This window comes from Semicossyphus pulcher, unplaced genomic scaffold (genome assembly GCF_022749685.1).
Source record: "Semicossyphus pulcher isolate SPU_LCO1_2020_fin unplaced genomic scaffold, fSemPul1.0.p SCAF_6, whole genome shotgun sequence".
NCBI classification, from domain to species: domain Eukaryota; kingdom Metazoa; phylum Chordata; class Actinopteri; order Labriformes; family Labridae; genus Semicossyphus; species Semicossyphus pulcher.
In genome coordinates this window covers 11,546,392-11,571,857 of record NW_027211737.1, presented here as the reverse complement: position 1 = coordinate 11,571,857, position 25,466 = coordinate 11,546,392, and the positions used below count along the sequence as shown (strand labels likewise).

Below are 25,466 nucleotides of genomic sequence, written 5' to 3'. Positions count from 1 at the left end.
TGCTCAGTTCTTAGAATGAAACCTGTAAAAAAAATTCTAAACATGTTCCAGACTTCACATCCATGTGTAATTAAAAGTTGAGACTGACCTAGAAGTTAATTCCTGACTTTGTAAACAGTAGATAAGTTTAACTCATAAAAAATTAGGTAAATGAAACATCTACTATATGATTGTTGGAGTGTGATATCAACTTGTGGTGTAAGAAGTTAGCGAGTTTGACTCATGTATGAGAAAAGTCAGGATATCTCAGCCTCTATTTCCTCTATTTTGCCTCTAAAACAAGTCTGGTTATCAATCCAACTCTTTCTACGAGTAATTGTAAAGAGTATTCGCGTAATACATAATATTTTGAATGTGTAATGTTAATGTAAATTAAGTGTAATCCTTAATATATTTACGGAAAGTAAAAGTCGAAGTCGCTTCCATCTAAAAACGTAGGCTCTTCTTGGAATTTAAAAGGAGCAAAAGACTAAAATAAAAATTAAGAAATTAAGAGATTATTTCAATTAGTTGCTGGGATTGGCTTACTTCGGTCATGTCGTCATGTCCTGCTATCAGCTCGTACACTTCCGGAAGAAGCGGAAAACAACAGTGGAAATTCACAGCTCATAGGCAAATTTAGGGACATAAGAGTACAGTTACAGACAGACAGACAATAATCCGAGTCGTTTGACGACTAAATAACTTCACTGTCGACATGGTGAGTAACAGCCGGAGTCTGTCCAACGTTGACGATACATTTATATCAAAACAATTTCTACTAAGCAGTTTAGCTAGTGAGCAGCTAACAACAACACGACAGCATCAGAAAGATGCCCTGTCATGATCGTGTAAAGCTCTCAGCTACGTGTGCTTTCTAAAAGGATGTTGTTTTTTTTTTACAGTTTTCCTTCCACGTATTCGACCACCCGATGTCCCGGGGGTTTCAGAACCGCTTCTCCACTCAGTACCGCTGCTATTCGGTGTCCATGCTGGCAGGTCCCAATGACCGCTCCGACGTGGAGAAAGGAGGCAAAAGTACGCGATCTTCTCGTAACAGTTGTCTGTATACGTTGATACATCGTCAGTTACACGTTCGAGGACAGGTTGTTTGGCTTCTTTGGTAAAATGTCGCGAAGCCTTCTGTTTCTAGCAATAATCAGACTTCCCCACCCAGATATATGTTTTTGTACTTGGAAGTATGTTTTGTTTCTTTCTTTCAAAGGTCTACAAGTCAGTGAATGATCCCTGTTCTCTAGTGTTGGATTGGCCAATTTATTAATTCTCTTATAAAGCCATCCTCTTGATTTGCATGTTATAAACTCCAACATGTGTGTTGAGCTAGGTTTGACAAAGTTTTGTTAACAGGCTTCTTTGCCGTGGTCCTTCACTAACCACAGAATAAAAGTCTCTCTCATCATAGCATTAGATATATGAATAGTATTTGTCTTTTATAGCCATCTGATTAGGGTAATCAGGGGATTTATTCAATTCTTAGAGAAGTGAAAAGTCCAAAACAGTTCACTCATACTGGAAATTTCTGTATTTAAACTTCTAACTAGCATGCAAGGTATTTACATGATGTAGTTCTTTTTTAATGTCTGATCTATCTTTTTTTCCCCCAGTAATAATGCCACCTTCAGCTCTGGACCAGCTCAGTAAGTGCAAGTTAATCAATCATCTCCTCATTATAAAAGTCCTGTGTGAACCTCCTGTGAATATGGCTTTTCTTTTTTCCTCCTACAGGCAGGCTTAATATCACATATCCAATGCTGTTTAAGCTGACCAACAAGAACTCAGACAGACAGACACACTGTGGTGTTCTGGAGTTTGTGGCAGATGAGGGAATCTGCTACCTGCCACACTGGGTAAGAAAAAGGAACAAGTGATGGGGTACATAAAAATTCTACTCAAGTATCCCTCACTCTTGAAACTGTATATAAGTGAAAGCAGATGTAATTAATTTAAAACTTGGAGTCAAAAAACTTGACTTTGCTCAATTTTGTTTCCTGCAGATGATGCAGAATCTACTGCTGGAGGAAGGTGGTCTGGTCCAGGTGGAAAGTGTGAACCTCATGGTGGCCACTTACTCAAAGTTCCAGCCACAGAGCCCCGACTTCCTGGACATCACAAACCCCAAGGCAGTGTAAGAAATATCAGTTAGGATCAGTAAAATGGCCTTTTTTCACAGTTTTTGTTTTACTCTGATGATTAACTATGTTGTCACTTTCTAACAGACTGGAAAACGCTTTGAGAAACTTTGCATGCTTGACAACTGGTGATGTCATAGCTATCAACTACAATGAAAAGGTGAATACATGTCTTCTAAATTAGACTAATACGTTAAGGTGTTTATTTTTTACTGAATATAACTGCTAATAAAATCTCTATGTTGTTTCAGATTTATGAGCTGCGAGTGATGGAGACAAAGCCAGACAAAGCTGTATCCATCATCGAGTGCGATATGAACGTAAGATCCTCTATCTTATCAGAGACAGCTGTGATTTATTCTCATGTTTTCCACTTTTAATGTGTTGTGACTCTCTTTCTCAGGTGGACTTTGATGCTCCTTTGGGTTACAAAGAGCCTGAGCGTCGACCTCAGCACCAGGAAGAACCAGCAGTAAGGACCAATCTGTAAATGTATATTGGTTCATTTTGTGCTCTGAACACTTCAATAAAAAACATTTCTTCACAGGAGGAAGAAGGAGATCCCGGCAGTTATGCTGACATGGACATGGGATTCAGAGTAAGGAAATGTTGCTGTGCCACTAAATTACATCATGACATCGGCAAACAGCCATAATTGGAGCTATATTAACTCCTCGTTGTTTTCTAATCCTCAGGCTTTCACCGGCTCTGGGAATCGTTTGGATGGTAAAACAAAAGGGATTGAGCCCAGCCCTGCCCCACTTGACCCAAGTGACATTAAAAGGTGATGTTCAGTATTTTATACATTAGGACATTAAGTGGCCTAACAATTAAATATTGTCGCACAATGGTTTAACCATTCATCTTGATTACTCGGAAGACTGGAGAAATCAGTGTTTGCTCTTAGGAGTTGTAGTTCATAGTTTGGGCATTTAAGCAAATGAGAACATGGCAATAGACTCGCCTTGGCTTGAAGAATTTGATAGCTATCTGAATATTGTGTCAAAATGTTTGCTTTTTACCATTGCACAGTGAGACATACTAGTTCATGACACACTATGTGGTAAACTTTATTTTACAACAGATCACTTTGAACCAGTTTAGCTGCGTTTAACTGTTAAACTGTTAAATCTTTCATCACACAGGGGGATTCCAAACTATGAGTTCAAAGTGGGCAGGATCACCTTCATCAGGAACTCGAGGCCTCTGCCCAGGAAGTTTGTAGAAGATGTAAGAAATGTGTCAGATTTTTATCATGTTTGCAAAGATTTAACTAGACCCTATTTGCAGTATGTCTGTATGGTTCCTGACAATCTTGAACCAAACCATTTTATTGTTTGCTTCATACGATGTATTTAAATTGAATTCTCTAAATGCATTTCCTCATGTTGCACTCATGCTGTAATTTTCCAATCTAAGCTTCTTTTAAATCTGTTATTCTCTTAGGATGACGCCTTGAACAGATTTATCGCCTTCTCTGGACAAGGACAATCGCTTCGCAAAAAGGGAAGAAAGCCTTGAAGGATTTCAAGGGGAGAGACTGGCTGATGTTCACAAACCCACCATATCAAGTGTCACCTTCAACAGCAAAGTTAAAAACTGCCCTTGAGCTGCATTGAGATTTTTACTCTCTGTCTTTTTGAAACGGAAGCTTTGCTGTTTGGTTTGGGTTATATAACTGCTGACGGTGATGTTCTGCTCAACAAAAGCTGGGGGGCACAAAATACTGTCAGTTGTAATTTGGTATTCACGAGCCCCGGGTGACTGATATGAGACAAGCATAATAAACTATATCACCACACCACCAACACAGAATAACTTGTGAAGCATATTTGTAATGATAAAGATTTGAGTTACCTTTGACTTCGAGCTCCCCCTCCCATTTTTCCCATAAGTGTTTAATTTTTACAATTCAATTTAAACATACAGTTTTGCAGTGTCCCATTCTTGTGGTAAAATGGGAGCAATAAAAACCCAGTATTCAATATTATAAAGAATTAAATTTTATGTTTGAGGTTTTTTCTGGGTTACGGGAATAATTTGCAAGTGTTTTTCCTTTGTTTCTGGTTAATTTATAGACAAATAAAGGACTGTGTATTGAAATGGATTTATTGGAGCTGGTAATTATTTTCTCATGTCCTAAGCATAAACTACCGGATGAGACTGGAACATTGTAGGATATTTCTATATCCCTGACATTTTTCTTAACTCGATTTGACATTAAATTAGAAATAAGGTGATGATTAGGGGTTGGTTGTCCATTTGTAATTTGAGAGAGTGTAATGGTATTGATAGAAATGCAAATAACAAAATATTCATTTTGTACTTTAAAGCTCCTGTGAGGAGTTTTTCGCTGGTTATAAAACTGACTGAAATAAATTCTGATTACTCTATATGACCTACAAAAGCAAACCAGACCATCAGCGACAAGATTGATTATTTCTATATAGTTATTTTAAATGCCTGAAACTGCTGGCGGGGGGGGGGGGTACATATGACTGTCAAAGAAAGCAGGGGGAGATTTTTTGTTAAAAACCACCGCTTAAGCATGTAAAGGACAAAACCAGCAAAGAGATAAGAGGTGCGGCTTTGTCCACAGGGGGCGCCAAAATCAACACAAACAGAAAGTTCCTCACAGTAGCTTTAAAAGACCAACACATTGATGAAACAGCGAAAAGATGTAAAAGCTAACAAGTAATGAGCTTTAGTTGCCTAAAAAGGTACTTTAGTTCAAGTAAATGCAGACATGTTTTGTATAAATTGGTCAAATTATCGATGCTGAGTTGGTGTACTCACCTTAAGCGATGCACATTCACATTGTTGTTTCATTTTGTGATATGCTGTTCTTTCAAAGTAAATGCTATAAAATTATGTGGTCAGGCTTTTATTATTATTATTATTTATTTATTTATTTTTTCATTCTTCACAAAACAGGAAATTCTGTGACATGAAACTTTTTTTTTAAAAATTTGTTAGAAAGTACGTGATAAAATAAAAATAGTAATAATGAAAAAAATATATAAATAAATAATTAAATAAAAAAAGACCAAATAAATAATACAGATCGAGAAAAAAAAAATAGAAGTACAAATTGGTATTTTTTTACCAAGGGACAGACATTTCCAGCAAAGCAGGGTCCATCATATGGAAGTATTTTCTGTTGTACTCCGTTATAACCAATGACTGTACAGTCTATGGTTATAACAGTTTTGTTACAACAACCCATATCATTTAGTTAGACACCCAAATATACAGTACACAGGTCCACCTTTGAGTATAGATGTCTAGTCAGGCTTTTATTATGAAATAAAATCAAACCGGAAGTCTTGGTCCTGTGTTGGAGTTGAGCAACTAGCAATGGATAGGTCTGAAGAAAGAGCATGGAGGGTAATTTACCTAAATATATATTCTAAATAATGCTTTCTGCGTCAAGTGCTGTTATTATTTCATCTGCCTCGTTCTTCACAGTCCTGACAAAGAGTAAAGAGTGCCAAAACTGTATCAAATAGTTAGCATGTGATTAGCCGCCGTTGCTATATTACCGTGTTAACCTTTAACGTTAGCTGAGCAATGTCAGATAGAGCAGGAGGTATTTACAGAGACTCGGTTATCTAGCTAGCTGAATCGTAATTTGTTTCTTTGCTCATCATTCGTCAAAATTACACGTATAGTTATATAATAGTAAGGCTCGACAAGCTATTGAACAAACTGAGGTTCATGCAAACCAGAAGCGGCCTCAGGGAGGTGAAGTCAGGCAACTATTAATGTTGACTTTTTCACCTCTATTTAGAGCAATTAACAGTATTGCACTGTTTTACAAGTTGTCTTGTTCGTCGACGATTTATTAATATTTCTATAAATGTAAAACCCAATTTTAAAATGAATAAGACTTCTTGAAATACAAAAATAATGAGTTATAGACAAAATAAATGCTGTACATTTCGACATACTACACACAGCTCTTTGGTCAACTATTATGTATGCCTGGCTTTTTCATGATTCAATTTACTGCAGGATCTTTTGTATTAGGATAGCCTTTTTCCAAGTCAGTTCACACTGTCTTTTTTACATTCTAGTTTAATTTAGTATAGTCAAGACAGACAATCTGGGATGATTGAAAGCAAAAACCATACCCACCTGTATTTCCAAGTTGATCCTGTATATGTTCTTAAACTTCAGGTCATGTCAGGTATAAACAGGAAACAAGAAGTGATGCATTCAGTCACCAGAGGCAAAGCAGTAGGCGGTCAAATTGACATTTTTATGAGTTGGCTTGGTGAAGATTCCTGCCTTTGTCTCTTTGCAGTCTCCCCGGGCCTGTGATGACTACTGGAGTGAATTCAGACATTGCAAAAGCTTGTGGAATCGTTTTCATCACTATTACACTCATGGTACCTCACCATCCTGCCAGCAGTGGAAAGAGGACTACCAGAACTGCAAAGAGTGGGAGACACATAAAAGTACAGAGGCCAAGGTACAGCAGCAGGAAGTCATATTGTTTAAACATCTTAACCTGAGATCTTCGTGACATATGAAAAAGGGATGTCTTAAAAATGAAATTTGACATTTTATTCGTCACCTTCTGTATTGCAGGAAGCCTTGCAGATAAGTGAGAGGAACAGAGTAGCAGAGCAGAAAAAGTTTACCCCAGTGTGGGAGCTGAGGCGAGACCCTCCCAAAGACTGGCACATGCCCCTGAACCAGGAAAGACCTCAGGACTCCTGAACTGTCACTGTTAACCTGCTGCTTCTGTTCCATGGCAGCCAAAGCGAAGTGGAATGAAGATTCAAGATTCTTGTCACTAAATAGACTGAACAAGAGCGCGTAGGGCTACATGCTGGAGAGACTGTTCATCACTCATTGATTTCTCATGTTGTGTTCACTGAGCTGATGTATGAAAACAGATATGAATGTAAAGTCATGGCATTATCTAGTGGTCAGTAATGAACATGGCAGCAACTATTCAACCTTTCAATTATCATATGATTTCTGCAAGCAAGTGATGTTTTTTTGCCAACATAAATATTAAAATCTATGAAAGCACGAAGGCCAACTGCACTCAGACTAAAGTCTTGGACTTTCAACTTTAATGTCTTTATAAAAAAGAAATGGCAATATTGGATGGATACCACAATTGATACTTTTTCCATAGATTCCATCCAAACAATGAAATATCTGTTGTGCACTGTGTTGATCTGATTGATGCTGCACTAGAATGCATCATTTGTTTCCATCAAACAGGAGAGTTGGTCTAGTAAGCCTGTCAACATTGCTCAACAATACTATATGAATTGTCCTCTGCACAGGAGAATTTACCTTTTTGATGCTGTACATATTCCTCTGCAAAAAAGTGTTTGGTCTTATTTAATTGATTATGGGTTTACCAGTACATAACAAAATGTTAAAATTATACTGAACAAATCGCGTCAATAAAAAAGCATATTTTTATTTTAAGTTGTGATTTATACAGAAATATGAATGTGGAAAGAAAAACAATTTGAGGCATAAATTGATGCGTTTTATACAGAAATGAGGCGACTGTACAACTCAAAACAGAAAAAAACCTGCTAAGTCCTTCACACCCACGCATGCAGGCTGTTTATAGGCTGCATCTTGGCTCATGGACTCATGTACAAACAAAGGGACACACTAAATAAGTGACATTACACACACAAGTTGCACCATCAGCACCTCCCTGTCCATCACTGTGTGTAAACTTTAGTGATGTTGTTGTATTTCCCGTCAGGAGCGTCATACTTGGTCTTTGGCGGTGTGTAGGCGGGACCTTCATGAGTGAAAGGAAACAGAAGGGGGTCTGGCTTCAGCGCTGCCTGGTACAGCTCCTCAGACTCCAACTTCAGCTCCTTAAGCGCCTCCCTCTGTGCCTCTAGAGCAAGTTCAACAGCCTCCATCTCAGCCATGTGCTGGTTCTGCAAGAACAAAGAGAGATGAGCACTTCAAAATTATCCCTCTAAGTGCACATGATGGAGAGCAGAGGTCAGGAGCAGCACTTTGCTGTAAAAGCTTAAGTGATGGAGGTGAGATGGGTAAGTGCTGACCTGTTTGTATCGACACCAGTCCTTCAGCAGCAGGGCTCGGCGCTCACTTTCTTCAAATGACAGCCTTGGAGCGGAGCGTTCTCTTTGTAAGAGAATAATCATCACCAATTAATAGCACTTCTAAGTCAGCGAGAAACACATTAGCAAGGAAAAAACAAAGGTACAGTAAGTCAAAGAAAGATAAATGATACATAAAAGCATGACCATAAAAATCTATTAAAATTAGTGTTTTTTAATAAGAGTTGCGGTTTAGGTAACATTAAACACAGCCATAAACCTTTATGCTGGAAGTCATAACATTATCAAACTTGACTAAGAATACTTCAAATAAAGTGACTTTGGTCATCTTACCTCAGAGAGCCCAGAAGAAAAACCGTTTTTACACACCAGATAAAAACTCAACTCATGACTGTTTTAAATCCAGATGTAAACTAAATCACTGGAATATCCTCACAATTTTGATTGCAGATCCAGTGTTGAAAGAAGTTTTACTTTCTTGAATAAATTCAACTGCTGCAACTGCTCCTAATGTTTCTGGTGTAACAGGAGTTTGATGCAGCTTTCTGACAATGCTACAGCTGAGGAGTGAGAGCATATTTCCCTTGTTTTTAATCTGGCTTACAGCTGGCAGTTTTAGTATAAATGCATCAATAAATAAAGATATATATATGTATTTAAAGACAGACTCTGTTGGTTTTTAGATTTTTAGAGAATTTGTTGACAATTAGACAAATTTGGTAAAATACTTTGAAGAACTTAACCAAGTCCAGTTGCCCTTTTGGATTAAGCTTCAAATTACCATGACCTGAATGACTGAGAACCTTTACAGACGGTATAATACCATCATTGTTTCTTTCTGTATGTTACCATATCTAGTATGGTGAGTAAGTTAACAATTCCTCAAATCTAACCTGACTTCTTGCAAATTACAGTGTAGACAACAGTCATACAAGCTGTACCTTGTTTCATCCAAGCATTTAGCTGGAGTGATGAGGTCTTCTATCGGGATGAGTTCAGGTGGAACCTTCTCCAGCTTTTTCAGCTTTTTTCTCAGCCTCTCTCTTAATATCTGCTCCCTTCTTGGGTCCACTTTCTTCTTCTTTCTGGGCTCCGCTCTGTAAAACAAAGCACAGCTCTATGAGAGCACAAAAAAAATGTTGGAACAGACTTGGGAAATATACAGTATCTATATAATATGTACCAACACTGTGGCATAAAATGCAGTACTGTCAGGGATAATGTTGCCATAATTAATGTTGTTGTCCAAATACAAGTACAAAACGAATACGACTGCCATCATATCCATATAATTGTACAGGTCTATTTCTACGTGTAAGTCTGAACTGAGTTTTCTGAGTTTACCTGAAACTGAATGATTAATGCTGGACACACCTCTGTGACTTAAACATAGTCATCTAGCTTAGAGCTTTTATTTGCTAAGAAGTAAGATCACATATCAGCTGAACAAGTAAAAACCCTCAAACCCGATGTGGACTAAAGAGAAGAGAAAACCAAGCTCAAGCTCCCTGTGAATTTTTAACAGCACCCTTCCACCTCGCACAAACCCACTAGATTACTAGACAGTTTAATTCAGAATCGATCTTTTCGATCTATTAACGACGGAACCTGGCACCTTCCCCAGAATTTTCAGATCTTCGAGTCAGTTGGTTCACAATCAAGCCATGATCATACCTCAGTGGAGCAGATGTCTTCAGTGTCATCACTGATGCAAACCAAGGACATTGTACAGCATGGTGATGCTCTCCCAATAGTAAGCTATAAGAAGATACAACAAATACAATACAGGTCAAAACAATGCTACTGTACACGTCTGTGAAAGCAGGATATTTATCCTTCACAAAACTGTTTCAGCTGCGTTTCTCAACTGAATAACCTTAGCTGTTTTTGTTTCCAGATAGCTAGTGCCGTGTTAGCTAACAGAAACATCCTACTAAAAAACACTCACCTTGACGGGGCGGTGTTTCGGGATAAAACCCTGGACAGACAACGCGCTAATGCCATACTCGTATATCTACTGTGTGTAGTTTTATTTTAAATTCATAATCGGGGTCATGAATGTTCACGTGTAGTCACATATCAATTCGCCTGTCCCCTTTCTTAAGTGACAGTAGAGACGAGGCGCGGAAAGATGACGTCATGAACCGGAACCGCCTCCGGTCACATTTTACGTTCGCACTTTCGAGTATTTTATTTTTGTAGAAAATGAAATAAACGGTGCTAAAGACTTAACACTTCATGATGTATTCAACAATAAAAAATAGTGTGGAAAAATATTTAATTATTTAACATTTTTTATAATGCGTCCGTTTGAAGTTTTATGCAACATTTTCTGTCGAATCTACTGGACGGGGGAAAAGTTATCGACGGCGATATTTAGGGGAAAGGTCGCAGTTGTGTCAGGTTTTTTATACTCACCGTGGACTCATTCTGAGTGCCAGAAGAAAGTATCGGTGAAAAGATTTTATCCTGACAGTGGTGGTTTGTTAAATCGGCATCATGGCGCTTCTCAGAGGTAAACAAACACATTTCAGCTCAGCAGGAAGCATAAAAAGCAGACATGCATGTTGCTGAACTGTTGTACTGCTTTGAAAATTGCTTTATTTTTCTTATTTGTGCATAAATTTGGCACTATCGCTGTCATGCGGTATAATGACTACAATCACTGTTAGGTAATCTGTATGCAAATGTAACTGTTGTTGAGTTGTAGAACGTTTTGTCGCAACGTCACTGCAAATTAGGCAAAAGGTGACAAGATGGTGTCAAGATCATTAACTATTTCCATTCTCTCTTATTCCCTCCATTTAGTTTTTTGTTAACTTCGTTTTTTAGTGCACTTTCTACAAAAAGAGTAGAATCTAAAAACTAGGGCATATTGCAGGTCAGGTGTTACAGTAAGGTCAGTGCAAACCACAACGCAAGCTCAGTGCAAATGCAGTGACAGTGTCAAGTTATCATGGTCCTCCTGACACGCACCAGAAGTAAAAGTTCAAAGTCTGATTAGAAAGTCATCTGAACACAGTATACAGTATTGCACAGTATTTAAAGCATTATGAAGTATGAAACAATTTGCATCATTGAAGCAGTTTACATTTCTCAAAATGAAAAATGATGCATGTTGTTCCAATCAGTTTTTGGCAACTCTGTTATTTGAACAGGGTAATAAACATCTTTGTGGAAAGATTATTATTTGGGCTTTTTGCCTTTATTGTTTAGGATAGCTGAAGAGAGTCAGGAAATGTGTGAGTAGAGAGTGGGAGATGAGATGCACTAAATGATCGGCAGACTGGGAGTTGAGCCTGCGATCACTGTGTTGATCACTGTAACCTCTGTACATGGGGCGCCTGCTCTACCAACTGAGCCAAACCAGCACCCCAAATGGGTTTGCACATCAGTATTGTACACTATGGTCTGTTGGTTAACTCTTTTATGTGTTAACCAACAGCTTGCTCAGAAAATCATCCACGATTCGCCTGTTTCACTGGAGATAAATTGTGATTTATTTTGGTACAGCTCTTACAAAACAGATTATGGAGGGATTTTTGCAATGCAATGTTTAAAGAAATATAATTTACTCCTCTGATCATGAATTGTTTGTATGCCACTTTTAGAGGGATAAAAAATCCTGGAAAACAGCTGTATACTCAACCTTGAGGAGAGAAAATCCAGGAAATGTTGCTCCTCTTCTTAGTCTAGTTCACTGTTATTTTTTCCATTTTACACTGCATTCTATATTCTGCATGTTAATGCACTGTACATGTAAACCATCTATGCAGTATATATCAACCAATACCTTCTGACGCTGCGATTTGGCTGTGGCTTAGTGGTGGGTGGTGTGAATTCTGTGTCGCTGTACCACAACGCTCTGTTTCTCTGCAGGTGTATTTATTGTATCTGCCAAGCGCACTCCGTTCGGTACCTATGGTGGCGTGCTGAGGGATCACAGTGCAACAGACATGGCTGAGCATGCTGCCAAAGCTGCCCTTGCTGCAGGGGGCGTGGCACCAGAGCTTGTAAACAGTGTCATCATGGGAAATGTGATGCAGGTAGCTAAAATCCAGAAATAAACAGACACGTTTAACAGATTGCCATGTCCTTGGTTTGTTCCTCATCCTTATTAATTTCTCCACATTATTTCAGAGCTCAGCCGATGCTCCCTACATTGCTCGTCACGTTGGTCTGAGGTGTGGTGTTCCCATCCCAGTGCCCGCTCTCACTGTGAACAGACTGTGTGGATCTGGTTTCCAATCCATCATCAATGGTGCTCACGTAAGCTCCCCACAAAGATTAAAAAACATTCATGCAGAAATTAAATTGTAAACAAACCATCAAACAGTCAGTGGCCCCTTAACCACACCTGTACAAGAAAAAATACTAATAATATAATTAATCTATTTTCATGATGCCTATAAGCACGTTCAAAGAGGTGGATCATTATTTTAGCATTGAGGTCACAGTTAGCTGTATACTGGAGTCAATGATATTGAGTGTTTATTTTATTATTCTGCCCTCCTGTTTATAAATAGGGAGGACTAATATATTTGAAAATGCTCTCAGGGTAATGTAGTCTTGATCAATGGTTCTCAACTGGTCTACTCCCACCACCACCTCCTTAATGACGAATCGCAACATTTTTTAACCAGTCACATTTATTTAATTAAAATCTGTGCAGTTTGGTAAGGAAGCCCTTAATAGACATGTATCCATACAGTTTATTTACTCAGTTTTCCCATGATAACAAGTAATTTCTGGTCGTTTTCTCAAGATCTCAACTTATCTATCACGTTGTCATGAGAAAACGACGCAGCACCACTGTCACGTTGGATTATTATAACACGTATCCCCAGAGTTGCAAAGGCACAAAACGAACATAGAAACAGGCTTAACTTGCCTCATTAGTGTGGACAGTGGCAGCATGACACCAGCTTGTTGTTTTGCTGTCTAGATTGCTGGAAAATTATCACATTATCACGAGAAAACCAGCTTTGTTGTCTCGAGATAACGTGAAAAATAAGTTGAGATCTCGAGAAACGACCACAAATTACTTGTTATCACAAGAAAACAGAGTAAATAAAATGTATGGCTGCATGTCCGCTAAGGGCTTCCGTAGTTTGGACCTGAGATGCAACTAAACACCACAGTATGCCAACATGACAAAACACAACAGTGTAATAGTTAGTCAAATTTACAAGCAGGCGGCAGTGCATAAGAAGAACATATTCCCTCTACAATTCATTCAATAAGCAGCCTTTTTTCAACAGAAATAAACTAAAAAAGTGCAACATAAATGCAACTACTGTAGGGCTAATCAAGTTTCAAGAATGTAAATGTAACTAAAATGTAAATGTAACTGCAATTACATCAAAGGATACCCATGTCCTTCAAAATACAAGCGCAACATACTTTTGGCCACAACTTTCTTTTTGGCTGACCCTGTGACTGAGTGAGTGAGTAAGTGAGTGAGTTAGTGAGTGACGGTACGTTCACAGCCATAGAGAGAGAGAGTTGCGACATCGCAATGGTTGATCATGGAGCATATTGGACCTCCACTGACGCGACTCTCTGTCTATAATGCTCTGGATACTTTGTTCTGGGAGTAGGCGGGGCTGCTCCTCCGCTCTTCTCCCCTACATCCGCAGCACGCACCTGCTTTCAAACACATTGTCATCGGCAAGGTCAGTCCTTGTAACACATTGCCCACAAAGGCACACATTAACCTGATGCAGTCAGCCACATACGAGGTTTTGACCTTGTCTTTTTTTTTTTCAGCACACGTCCGCGACCCACTGAAAACAGCTCCACAACCCACTTTTGGGTCCTGACCCACCATTTGAGAACCAGGGGTCTTTTTTACTATGATCTTAGTGAAAAACATATAATTGAATTTGCAAAATCAACAAAAAACAAACTTTATGAGGCTCCTAAATATAGATGTTATGTCAAGAGCTGTTCTATTAAAATGCATTAGATTGTAGGCCTACAGGTGTGCATAATAAAGGGGCTAGCAATATAAAGACTTTAGTCCACACATAAGATGTTCAATATTTGACTTATATCAGTTTGACATAATGTATCTTCACTGCTCTAAAACAAAAAGCTGTTACCTTGTGTGCTTGTAGGAGATTTGCCTCAGGGAGTCGGAGGTGGTTCTGTGCGGAGGCTCAGAGAGTATGAGCCAGGCCCCGTATGCTGTTCGCAACATTCGATTTGGTACAAAGTTTGGATTTGATCTCAAGGTATGCTTCTCTTTGATGTCATTTTTTCTTTATAACCCCCCAAAGACTTGACAGAAATGTACCTGAAGCCATGTGGTAGTCATAAAATATTTTATTTTATTATTTTATTTAACTCCAGAAGCTTCTGACACAAAAATAAAACCTCTCCTTGTCTGATTGACAGCTAGAAGACACCTTGTGGGCGGGTCTAACTGACCTGCACGTCAAAATCCCGATGGGCATCACAGCAGAAAACCTGGCAGAGAAATACCAGATCACACGGGAAGACTGTGACAACTATGCACACCAGACGCAACAGAGGTGGAAGGCAGGTGAGACGGGTTTCGCGTTTTTTATATCCTTTCAATATTTTCAGTCTTCTTTCTTATTATAACATCAAAATTACTCCTTTTGTGGAGAAAGTCTGCTTTTTCATAGCTAGGAAGCAACTCAAGAAAAGCCCATTTTCTGTTGTTAAATCTTAAATTTTCTTCTTTTTCCAGCTCATGAGGCGGGTCACTACACAGCAGAAATCGCTCCCATTGATGTGAAGGCTAAGAAAGGCAAAGTGCCCATGGCTCAGGATGAACACCCTCGTCCACAGACCACGCTGGAACAGATGGCCAAACTGCAGCCCGTCTTTAAGAAGGGAGGGACTGTTACTGCTGCCAACGCTTCGGTGAGTTAACGCCCAATATGTCGTCAGGGGTTATTTTAAAAAAAATGTTTTGCCATTCTAGTGAACGCCAAAAAGAGGTGTCATGTACTAACTATACAAGAATAACAGTTCAATACCATTATCGTAGAAAGGTTGTACTGATGTAACTTGTAAAGCCAGAAACATCCATTAAGCTTTTGAAAGTTATTATGTGAAAGTGTTGTTCAGATCCATACAAAATGTGTGTGAATGTATTTCATTTGCAACTATCTTTTACAAATCTAACCCTCTCGATCTCCAGGGTGTATCTGATGGTGCTGCTGCTGTGGTGATAGCAAGTAAAGACGCTGTGAAAGAACACAAGCTCACTCCACTGGCCAGAATTGTGGCCTACCATGTGTCGGGCTGTGACCCGAGCATCATGGGAATTGGTGAGTGACTGACACAACTGTTATGGCGATGTACTGTATCCGTTTGAATTAAATAAAATGTGGTATTTGACAAGGTTTGACAAATAGTGAAGATTACTTGCTTTCCTTAAATCCTCTTAGGTCCTGTTCCAGCGATCACAGAAGCTCTAAAAAAAGCCGGTCTGACTCTCAACGACATGGATCTTGTGGAGGTTTGTTACTTGTGGAAAAGCAACATCTTTTTGACTTCCTCATTCAGAATGTGTTACATGTTTATCAGTAGTGGAACTCAGATACTTTAGTTTAGCAGCTGACCAATACATCGGTCTAAAACGGTACCTTAAAATGGATCTAAAGGAGAGACACCTAATTAAATTTACTTCGATAAAACAGCACCTCAGCTCTTTCTCTTCAGATATGTTTTCTTGAAGAAGTTATTACTCAGTCCTGTCAGTGACTTCAGTTTGCTTTGCACAGATAAACGAGGCGTTTGCCCCTCAGTACCTGGCTTGTGCTAAGGCTCTTGGTCTGGATCCAGAGAAGAGCAACGTTAGCGGAGGAGCCATTGCCATCGGACATCCTCTTGGTGCTTCTGGAGCACGCATCACTGGTCACCTGGTCCATGAGCTCAGGTAAACTTTCCTTTAGTTGTTATTTACACAGTGTTTGCACTGCACCTGCATTGTTTGCACATTTATTAGCTTTGAATAATGACCTTTTGCTTTCGACAGGCGACGTGGAGGCAAGTACGCTGTCGGCTCTGCCTGTATTGGGGGTGGCCAAGGCATCGCCATCATCATTGAAAACTGCTGATTGGGAAGCTGCCAATATTAGAAGAACTCCTCCTGTAGAAGAATGTCTCACACCAACGTCCACTCAGACAAAATAAATTACAGCTGACACATGCTTAAAAGAGATTTAAAAAACACCAATGACATAAACATGGACTTTAGTAAATGTGGCACAATGCTTCTCTGGCACACAATGAAATCGTTTTACATACATTTTTGATGCTTCCTCCTGTAACATCTTTCAGCTTATTTTTGCAAAAATGTACAATAAGCAGTCCAGTGTTGCCTAAGAAGGCCTGTAATACAAAGAGCTAACTCATGTTTCTGTGCTCGTTGTATAAACGGTGCAAGAGAGCGTCTGTGTGTGTGTGCCTGACACAGTGATTTAGTTCCTTTGTCACCTTAACACATATAAAAATAACAAAATATTAACTCACAAAGTACAGTTAGTGTTTGGTTACAGTAACGTTTAAAGGAACTCTGAACTCTGGTGTTTGCCTTAAAATGTTCTCTATCACTCCATTTTCAGGGAACTATATTACCAGAAAATATGTCATGTGATCTGTGATCTGGGATGGCTCCAGGAAACACAGATCTTGTCTGATTTTGTATTTATGTGTCAAAGGATCACAATAAATAACATTTTCAAAAAAAGTGTAATGATTTTGAAGTTGAAAAACTCTTAATAGCATCTGTTGCAATTTTTCTTTTCTGTTTTAATAGGGAATCTAACATACACTCAGCCACTACTAGTTCTTATTTAATATCTTATAAAAGTTTATATTTTAACAGTAGTAGTTTTTATTCAATTCTATTTTTCTTTCCAAAATAATTTGTCTAACTGGTTTGAAGTCTTCCCTAGAAAATGATTAATAACCTAGTAAAGGGAAGTTTTTTTAAACACTTAAAATGGTTTTAGAAAAAACGATGACATATACAGATATATGAAACCTATATTTCATATCAGATATTTATATGTTTCTGTATCATAAATTCTCTTAAACAACGTAGAACACAAACAACAATCTGCTATTGATGTGTTGCTTCTCCCACAGGAGGTATTAAAAAGATGAAAAAAACATGAAATGTGCTCTACAATATTTTCCACAAAATGTATTTCTTTATTAATGAAATTGATATGTTTCCGAAAGACAAAGACGCTCTATAAAGTCATGTATTGCTTCATTGTTTGTATAAGGACATAAGAATAATAACACAATTGTAGTTAAATGAAATACATGTTTACTAAAGCAACTCAATTTAACACAAAAGTCAGTTCTGAATTTTTGGGGGGATAGCCTGTCGTTAAAAACAATTCCTATGTTGATATTAATTCTCAGTTAGAGTGAGAATAAGAGAGAAATACTTTAGGACTACAAGTACCATGGCAGCATTGAAACTGGACGTGATGACGTCAATGTGCAGCGTCCTTATATACGTGACGTGCCCGGATGTCGGTCTTTTTTTCATAGCAAAGGTAGGATACAAATGCTTCGTGTGACTGTTGGAATAAAATCTGTTTTCATCTGCCTAACAGAAGATTAAAAACGTTGTCAAAATAACAGTAGTTGAATCTCTGCATTTAGACGATGAGCTTGACACCATTATTAGTATGATTATCCTTGATGTTAGTACGATATTGAGAGTTTTGTGTATCGGCTATTCCCAGGCCACCGGCTAGCCTACCGTGCTGTCTTTAGCGTTAGCCTAGCTGGCTCGCAACGTAGCGTCCTTCGTTAGTTTTCTGTGCTGTTCACTCATACAATTCTGCTGTCTCCGTCTTGAGTTTTTACCTTAAATGTTCTGTTGTCATTTTGAGAGGACAAATGTCAGACTAGCGTTTAGCGTAGAAGCGACTTCTATGCAGTGTTGCTAACTGCTAATGTCAGCTAATGTAACTTGTCATGCTTGTTCTGCATCGTTAATGGCTGTGGTGTTATTTATCACGACTCAAACTTTAGTTTGTGCCACGATTGTGATGTTTACTTATGTATTCTGTAATTTTGATCAGGGACAGTTTACTAGAGGGCTATGATAGTATATATCAATGTTGGGGTTCTGTGCAGTTGAAACCTTGCCTATAGTGCTGTGCCACAGTATCGCCTTCCTTAGGTTGCAAAATTATTTACAATTGGAAGTTTACAAATTAGACCACCTAAAATCAAATTTTGTGAATATACTGTTATTTCACACAATATTGTTGCAGTTGGAATACTTACGCCTGTGTTGCTTTGTGTCAGATGGCAGAAGGAGACAAGAAAGCTGCCAAGAAGAAGCACGGGAGCCGGAACCCGGTTCTGGCCCGGGGCATCGGCCGCTACTCCCGGTCCGCTATGTTTGCTCGCAGGGCCATGTACAAGAGGAAGGCCAAGACCACTGAGACTAAGGTATTAGCAGATCTGTGACACCCTATTCAAAGAGTGACTTGACAAGTGATAACATCAGAATTGTCTAACCCATCCTATGTTAATCTTGTTTTAGGTGGAGAAAAAGATGAGGGTGAAGCCCAAGGCCACAGTTGTCAAGACTGTTGGAGGAGACAAGAATGGAGCAACTCGTGTTGTCAAGCTGCGCAAGATGGTGGGTTTTTGTGTGCATTCCCTTTCACCCTTCAGAAATACATTTTCTATAAAAATATGAATTACAAATTGAATGCTGAATGTAAATTCCAAGGACAGTGACTCAATTCCCATTTCACTACATCTTGTCATGTTAGCTGACATTGTGGTCTTCTTACTTTTAGTAGAAATTAGTGTATTTGTTGTGCTTGGTGATCCGCTTGATTGTGCATACGTTTAATTTGATTTCTGATGCTAACCAAAAAATAATTGTCCTGGTACTGTAGCCCCGCTACTACCCCACAGAGGATGTTCCCCGCAAACTGAAGAGCCACGGGAAGAAACCCTTCAGCCAGCACAAGAGGAAGCTGCGTTCCTCCATCACCCCAGGAACTGTCCTCGTTCTGCTTACTGGTCGCCACCGTGGAAAGGTACATACCATTTCTATCACAGTCTTGTTGACAACTCAAATGTTGTCATGGATCAGCAGTGATGATTTACACGCAGAGAGCCTAGAAAATGTGTCTGAAAGGTATATCTTAATGCCCCTTTAATGGCAGGGTGCAGCGGTTAAATGTCTTGTAGGATAAAGAAGAGTAGGGTATTGTTTGAATTTTACAAATGTCTATTCCAGTTCTTGTTGTTGATTTTGATTCTATTGATTCCCTGTTTTGATTCCATAATGGTAAAATACATAGCTCAGATAACTTAACACTGCTCTCTCTACCCTACAAGACATGCTCATAGTCTTTAACTGCATAAATTATTACCTGAGATGTTGGCAGTGTTGCAACTCTCCTCAAATACTGGTGTAGTGGAGAACCAAACAAAAGCTGGTATTGGTTAATGGTAGTAAGAATCTAATTTTCCTTGTAAAATAAATCTAACTTCAACTTCCTGAACTGTAATAAATTAAACTCTCATACAGTCCATGTTTACAGAGTGAAAAGCAGGAGCAGGTTAAGGATTTGTAGATTATGTTTAGTCTGTTAGTCTTACAAGAAACCTGCTGAAATAAATCAAGTCTTGTTTGATAAAGAATAAATCGTCAGACATTAGAGATGAAAAGCAGGACTTCGCTTCTGTTATACAAAACTTAATTTACTGATGTAATGTGATATTTTCATAAAGTTTTGGTCATAATTTTAGAAGACAATCCGCGATCCAGATGTAAAGGTTCTCCATCTCGCTAGGTTCTCATCAGAATTCAAAAACCCATCTCCGCATTTATGTTTAATTGATGGACAGGTCTTCTAAGTCTTTATACTAGACACATGGGATCTTTAAATGTCACTAAAGGTTTGTTTAAATCTATTATTTGTAACAGAATTTAATGTCAAATTATGACCAGTTTTTTCTTACATTGTTCTATGAGTGAATATACTCTATTGTAGCTTCATTCAATCTAATTTATCACTGTGACCAACTTAAAATAATTTCATCGTGGCCTTAAATTTTCCATGTTCCAGATGTAATGAAAATTTAAGGTCGCAAAACTTGAAACGTATTGAATCAACAATAGAGTTGATATAATTAATTGCTTTCTGTAGCTTGTCATATCAGCTATTATAATAGTGTACAGTTTTATGGTTACACTGGCAGTTGACTATCTAGTCAGCCATTTTGGAATATGATTTATACTTGAATAGAAATGTTACAATTATAACAGTCAGGAGTCTCAAACACAAAATGAGCTTCGAGGCTAAAGGAAACGCCACCTGTGGCCTTTGTGAATTGAATTAAACATTTACCTGTACACCATTTGTAACTCTGTAATTTTGGTTGAATTGTCTATTTTCCTGAACTGTCCCTGAATTGGCAAAATAATGAGTGCTGTTCATTACATTGGCTTTTACAAAGAGTCATTGAACACATGGTATCAAAAGATCTTGTCAGCTCAGATGAAATCAGTGGTGCATCCTTATTGTGCGTGAAAGTAACAAGCGTGCTCGACACATCACTATAATCACACGCCCTCGGTACCACAGACATTGTCCCTCCCTCCCACACTCTAACGCTACATGGGCAAGTTATGGAAGCGTGTGAGTGTGCCCACACACTCTTTGAGCGGTGGCTGACCTAAATGTTTCAGCTATCAAACGAACAGGTAGAGAGCCCTCTGGATAAAACAAGCCGTGTGTGTCAAGTATATATTTTTCACCTGCTTAAATATCAAATTGAATTGTAGCTATAATGTCATAAAAAATGCTCGAATATGACGTTTGCTTTTTCTTGGCTCCCTCCTGTGAGTAAGTATTTGTATGAAGGGTTTGATGCAGTAATTCATGTTCATAAACTCCCAATAGTTTCCTAATACTAATGATGCTTGTTCATGTTTTTAGCGTGTGGTGTTCCTGAAGCAGCTCTCAAGTGGTCTCCTGCTTGTCACTGGTAAGGATGACTTTTTATGCTGTTTAGTTACGCAACATATATGCACTGAAAAATTATATCATTCATTATTTAAATTTGAAGCACTCTCTGCAAGATGTTGGGCTCCTTTACACTCCTTTTTCTAACTGTTTTCTTGTTACCATCCTTCTAGGCCCTCTTGCCTTGAACAGAGTTCCCCTGCGCAGGGCTCACCAGAAGTTTGTCATTGCCACCAACACCAAAATCGACATCACTGGCATGAAGGTCCCCAAAACTCTGAACGATGCCTACTTCAAGAAGAAGAAGCTGAGGAGGCCCCGTCACCAGGAGGGAGAGATCTTTGATACAGAAAAAGAGGTGAGCTACCTTGGATATTGCTGTACACATTTTGACCATTTTGTTGGGACTTAAACTCCTAAATGTGCAATACTTGACTAAATGGTTTTCTTGTCTCTGTGTGCAGAAATATCAGCTGACAGAGCAGAGGAAGGAGGACCAGAAAGCTGTTGACGCTCAGCTCCTGCCCCTGATCAAGAAAGTCCCTCAGATGAAAGGATACCTGCGCTCTTCCTTCTGCCTGTCTAATGGTGTCTACCCACACAAGCTGGTTTTCTAAATGTGTTGTAATAAACAGTACCACCGTCATTTGACCCCTCTTGCCTCATTTCAACATGGAGTATTTCCTAAGCTAATATCCTGTGTTAAACTTGTTTTTATTTGTGAATTTAGCCGTATCTGGTTCTGTGGTCTCTCGGGCAGATTACACTATCCATGGCAACCAGCTAAAAATGTACATCAGAAATGGTCCTGAAGCTACTTTCAGGACAAATGCACTTGTGAAAATTTAGACTATCTGCTGTTTAATGCAGTGGCAAAATCATATTGAACTTGTTGGCCTACAAATAGTAAGTCAAATATGCATATTGGGACCTCACTTACTATTTAGATCTACCTCAAATGTGATCTAAATTATATGTTGTCAAAACATCTCAAGTATTGAGTCTTATGGGATTTGAATGCTACAGTTTAATTGGTGTATGAGTGCAATCAAAAGACTACAACAGACATTGGACCCAGACAGCTTAAAAGCTATGCTTTAATTAAAAAAATGACATGTCTAATGTAACAAGACAAAAATAAATACAAGTGTTTCATCTCTTTAAACATGGCCACGTTTTTTTATCCTCAAAAACAAAGTAGAAAGCAGCACAGAAAAAGGCAGCGGCCCCTTGCCAAGGAATGATAAGTGCCTTTGTCGAGTCAGTCAGTACTGTACGTATGGTCAGCTGATGTGGAGAAAATGTGTTCTCTCAGCCGGACTTGAACAACAGAATGGCCACCTGACCCAAGTAGAAGTAAATGAAATGCTTGGTCTCATGAGTCACGTAGCTGCCGAAGTTTCTCCCAACGATGCAGTGCCAGGTCGGGTTATATTTCTTGTCAAACTCCTGTGTGGGACAGAGACACGTGTTCATGAAACATTGGTGGATGAATATGGTGACATTTAATAAATGTTTGCAAAGTGAGATGTATCTCCTTGTAGGAATACATGGCGTGAAACCACAATCAGTTTTAAAGCCTTCATTCAACAACTAATACAGTTGTCTGCACTGATTTCAACACTGACCTGCATGATATTTAAAATGAATGCTTTTTCTTCACATTTTTAATCTGTTAAAGCTTAGAAATGTTAAATCACTTCACTGATCATTGCACTCGTAATATTTTACTTCTATTCTCAATAATAATAAAACGCAGAAGAGAATTTAATTTTTTTCTGTTATACTCCAAGACGAAACACTAAAATTGTGAAAGTACATACCCCAAGCATGAGCTGGGTGACTTATGAGGACAAGACTGAAGTCTTGGATCTCATCTAATGTGATCTGTCTTTTAGATCTAAACAGCATTACATTGAAGATGCAATTAGTTTTTCTAAACAGATTTTTAATAGCCAAGTGACATCAACAACTAATTTGTCTGCACATTTGATATTGAAGTCTTTTTCTTCCAATTATCTTATCTATATTGCCAACTTTGCGAAAATATAAATTGTGCCACTACTTAGCATAGAAATTTTCATGGTGAAACTGGAAGGTGTATGCTTGCCCAGACTCAGGGTGCCTTAATGACAATGTAGAACTCTACCAAGTATTTTTTTAAAAAAACAGTTTTGATGACTTCTAAGATCATGGTTACAGGAATGCCCCTCCCTATACTGAGCAGGAATCCACAATGGAAATAAAAAATGTGGGCATGTGACTTCTGCAGGACAGTCAGTCCGAGAGGAACTGGTTTCCACAGGAAGAGTGGAAACAATTGCAAATATCAGTCTGGGTGTAACACAAATGATGCACAGGAGGGTTTGGTCAGTGAGCTCAGAATAGCTTTACATCACTGGTTACAGACTGAAGACTTTAAAACCTCTAATTACTAAATTTTGAAACCTCTCAATTTATTAGAATTACTAGATTTTTACTCACAAATCATCAAGTTAGAGGTACAATATACAGTTGAAACTTGCTGTCTGTATTGGAGTAAATGGAAGATGTGTGCGTCAGCAGTGCTTTTACCTTTTTGATGTATGCAGCGATATCTTTCTCGATGTTGTACTTCTCCAGGGCCTGAGTGGCACACTCCACGGCGTCCTGCTGCATCTCCTCCGACATGTCGGCATTTTTGATCACTGCCTTCCTGTCAGACATGGTTGCCCTGGGAAACCAAAACACAGCGGAGAATTCATCATCTTCACAAGCTCATCGGCACACACACAATGCAACCCAATCTAGAACCTGAGCATCCAAAAAGTCCTCATCGTCGACTGACTTAAACGGTACTGTATGAAGAGCATCCAGGGTCTTGTGAGCCAGTTAAGGAAAAAAACGACTAGTTAGTGACGAAGCTACTATTACATAATAACTGACACATAATATATCTACTAGCCATTTCTACAAGTGTTGCATAACAACTTCCATCAGCTTGTTGGATGCGCGCTCTGCGTAGTTTCTATGGATACGCAAGACATTTGAGATTATCGTCTCAAATTTACCCGAGGTTTCAACTACAATCCTATGACATATGAGTCTACAAAATGAAAGCACGTTTCTGTCACTAACGTAACCAAAGGTTAGAAAGCAGCTCTTACGCTATTATCAACATGCAGGATACCACATTTAACACATTATCAAAATATCTAACGTTTGACATAAATAGGACTTTAAAATAACTTCAGTGAGGTCAGGGAGAAGAGTTTGTAAGCAAAACCTCGCCACATGCATATTCAGCGACGATGAGCTGTTGATTAGCTGCCGTTTGGGCACGGTAACTAGCTACTCATTCATCCCGCAAAAGGAAAAATAACGTTTAACACTGACTACAGATTTCATTATATTCAATTAGGAATAAATCATTTATTTAAAAAAAATCTGCATGCATTCATCTAAAATATACCTACTTGTCTCTCGTATACTGTTCTTTAGTTATGAAGAGACGACCGCTCCGATAGCGATAACTCCCGCGAAGTGGTTGACACAAAAGTAATGTGGGTGTGTAGCGGTTAGAGACTGCTGCCTTGACGTCTTTCGATTGGCTGATATTAATGTACAGATCACTGTCATTGGCTCATTCCTGGCTATCTTTCTGGTGTTTCTGCGTGCATTTTATTTCAACCCATGATGCACTGCGAAACAACCGTTGCCAGAGTAACCATTGTAAATAACTTGCTCATGAAGCCTCACTGGAGACTTTAACGGAACCGTTTAGAAAGTAATGTTACTAAAAACGCTCATTAATGTTGTAAGAACCTTGACTACATCAAGACAGAATATGGGATGGTTTTTTTGCACACGCCACTGAGCAACTTGTATGTTTAATTTCTGTCGTTTTAATAATAATAATACAAAAATAATAAAGTTAAAGAAAACGTACCTAACATGAAACAACTGGGTAACAAGAAATTATGAAACACCAGCATAATGTAATTGTATCGGAAGACATATCGTATAATCATTTACTTTAACATATTATAAGTCGTTCAAGGAAAACTTTCTTGGGTTATTACAAGAATTATAAAATTCTTAATTAGTGACAGCCTATGTGTATAGGAGAAATGAAAATGAATTAGATTTTTTAAGATGCTGTTTGTTATATAAGAAAACCTCTCATGTCACACTTCAAACATGAAAACTTAAAATGAGTTTGTTCTAGAGTATATTAAGCCTTTCATAAAAACATTGATGCGTTTTTCATTTTTTAACAA

General features: G+C 38.5%; 6 protein-coding genes across 6 annotated transcripts; 4 read left to right on the top strand and 2 right to left on the bottom strand.

Annotated features, from left to right (window-relative positions):
* Nucleotides 1-579: 579 nt before the first annotated feature.
* ufd1l (ubiquitin recognition factor in ER associated degradation 1) lies at nucleotides 580-4,604 on the top strand. The gene is made up of 12 exons (XM_069682966.1): nucleotides 580-700; nucleotides 885-1,017; nucleotides 1,605-1,637; nucleotides 1,726-1,847; nucleotides 1,995-2,125; nucleotides 2,217-2,289; nucleotides 2,381-2,449; nucleotides 2,533-2,601; nucleotides 2,677-2,727; nucleotides 2,825-2,913; nucleotides 3,275-3,359; nucleotides 3,576-4,604. Exons 1-12 carry the CDS (start codon nucleotides 698-700, stop codon nucleotides 3,648-3,650), a joined length of 933 nt encoding a protein of 310 aa, XP_069539067.1. The 5' UTR covers nucleotides 580-697; the 3' UTR covers nucleotides 3,651-4,604.
* Nucleotides 4,605-5,459: 855 nt separating this feature from the next.
* cunh22orf39 (chromosome unknown C22orf39 homolog) lies at nucleotides 5,460-7,176 on the top strand. Its single transcript, XM_069683062.1, has 3 exons — nucleotides 5,460-5,516; nucleotides 6,436-6,603; nucleotides 6,723-7,176. The coding sequence occupies exons 1-3, from the start codon at nucleotides 5,487-5,489 to the stop codon at nucleotides 6,852-6,854; spliced, it is 330 nt and encodes a 109-aa protein (XP_069539163.1). The 5' UTR covers nucleotides 5,460-5,486; the 3' UTR covers nucleotides 6,855-7,176.
* Nucleotides 7,177-7,274: 98 nt separating this feature from the next.
* Nucleotides 7,275-10,307, bottom strand: mrpl40 (mitochondrial ribosomal protein L40). The gene is made up of 5 exons (XM_069683061.1): nucleotides 10,155-10,307; nucleotides 9,881-9,964; nucleotides 9,148-9,303; nucleotides 8,189-8,270; nucleotides 7,275-8,059 (listed from the first exon to the last, which is right to left on the bottom strand). Exons 1-5 carry the CDS (start codon nucleotides 10,208-10,210, stop codon nucleotides 7,832-7,834), a joined length of 606 nt encoding a protein of 201 aa, XP_069539162.1. The 5' UTR covers nucleotides 10,211-10,307; the 3' UTR covers nucleotides 7,275-7,831.
* A 283-nt stretch (nucleotides 10,308-10,590) lies between these two features.
* On the top strand, nucleotides 10,591-16,939 carry acaa2 (acetyl-CoA acyltransferase 2). The gene is made up of 10 exons (XM_069683156.1): nucleotides 10,591-10,721; nucleotides 12,086-12,252; nucleotides 12,347-12,475; nucleotides 14,326-14,442; nucleotides 14,606-14,753; nucleotides 14,925-15,100; nucleotides 15,381-15,510; nucleotides 15,631-15,701; nucleotides 15,967-16,121; nucleotides 16,221-16,939. Exons 1-10 carry the CDS (start codon nucleotides 10,706-10,708, stop codon nucleotides 16,300-16,302), a joined length of 1,191 nt encoding a protein of 396 aa, XP_069539257.1. The 5' UTR covers nucleotides 10,591-10,705; the 3' UTR covers nucleotides 16,303-16,939.
* A 1,557-nt stretch (nucleotides 16,940-18,496) lies between these two features.
* Nucleotides 18,497-21,853, top strand: rpl6 (ribosomal protein L6). The gene is made up of 6 exons (XM_069682592.1): nucleotides 18,497-18,667; nucleotides 18,762-18,860; nucleotides 19,126-19,269; nucleotides 21,181-21,229; nucleotides 21,381-21,565; nucleotides 21,672-21,853. The coding sequence occupies exons 1-6, from the start codon at nucleotides 18,521-18,523 to the stop codon at nucleotides 21,822-21,824; spliced, it is 777 nt and encodes a 258-aa protein (XP_069538693.1). The 5' UTR covers nucleotides 18,497-18,520; the 3' UTR covers nucleotides 21,825-21,853.
* Nucleotides 21,854-22,275: 422 nt separating this feature from the next.
* dynll1 (dynein, light chain, LC8-type 1) lies at nucleotides 22,276-24,739 on the bottom strand. The gene is made up of 3 exons (XM_069682593.1): nucleotides 24,663-24,739; nucleotides 23,782-23,920; nucleotides 22,276-22,656 (listed from the first exon to the last, which is right to left on the bottom strand). The coding sequence occupies exons 2-3, from the start codon at nucleotides 23,911-23,913 to the stop codon at nucleotides 22,519-22,521; spliced, it is 270 nt and encodes an 89-aa protein (XP_069538694.1). The 5' UTR covers nucleotides 23,914-23,920; nucleotides 24,663-24,739; the 3' UTR covers nucleotides 22,276-22,518.
* Nucleotides 24,740-25,466: the final 727 nt, after the last annotated feature.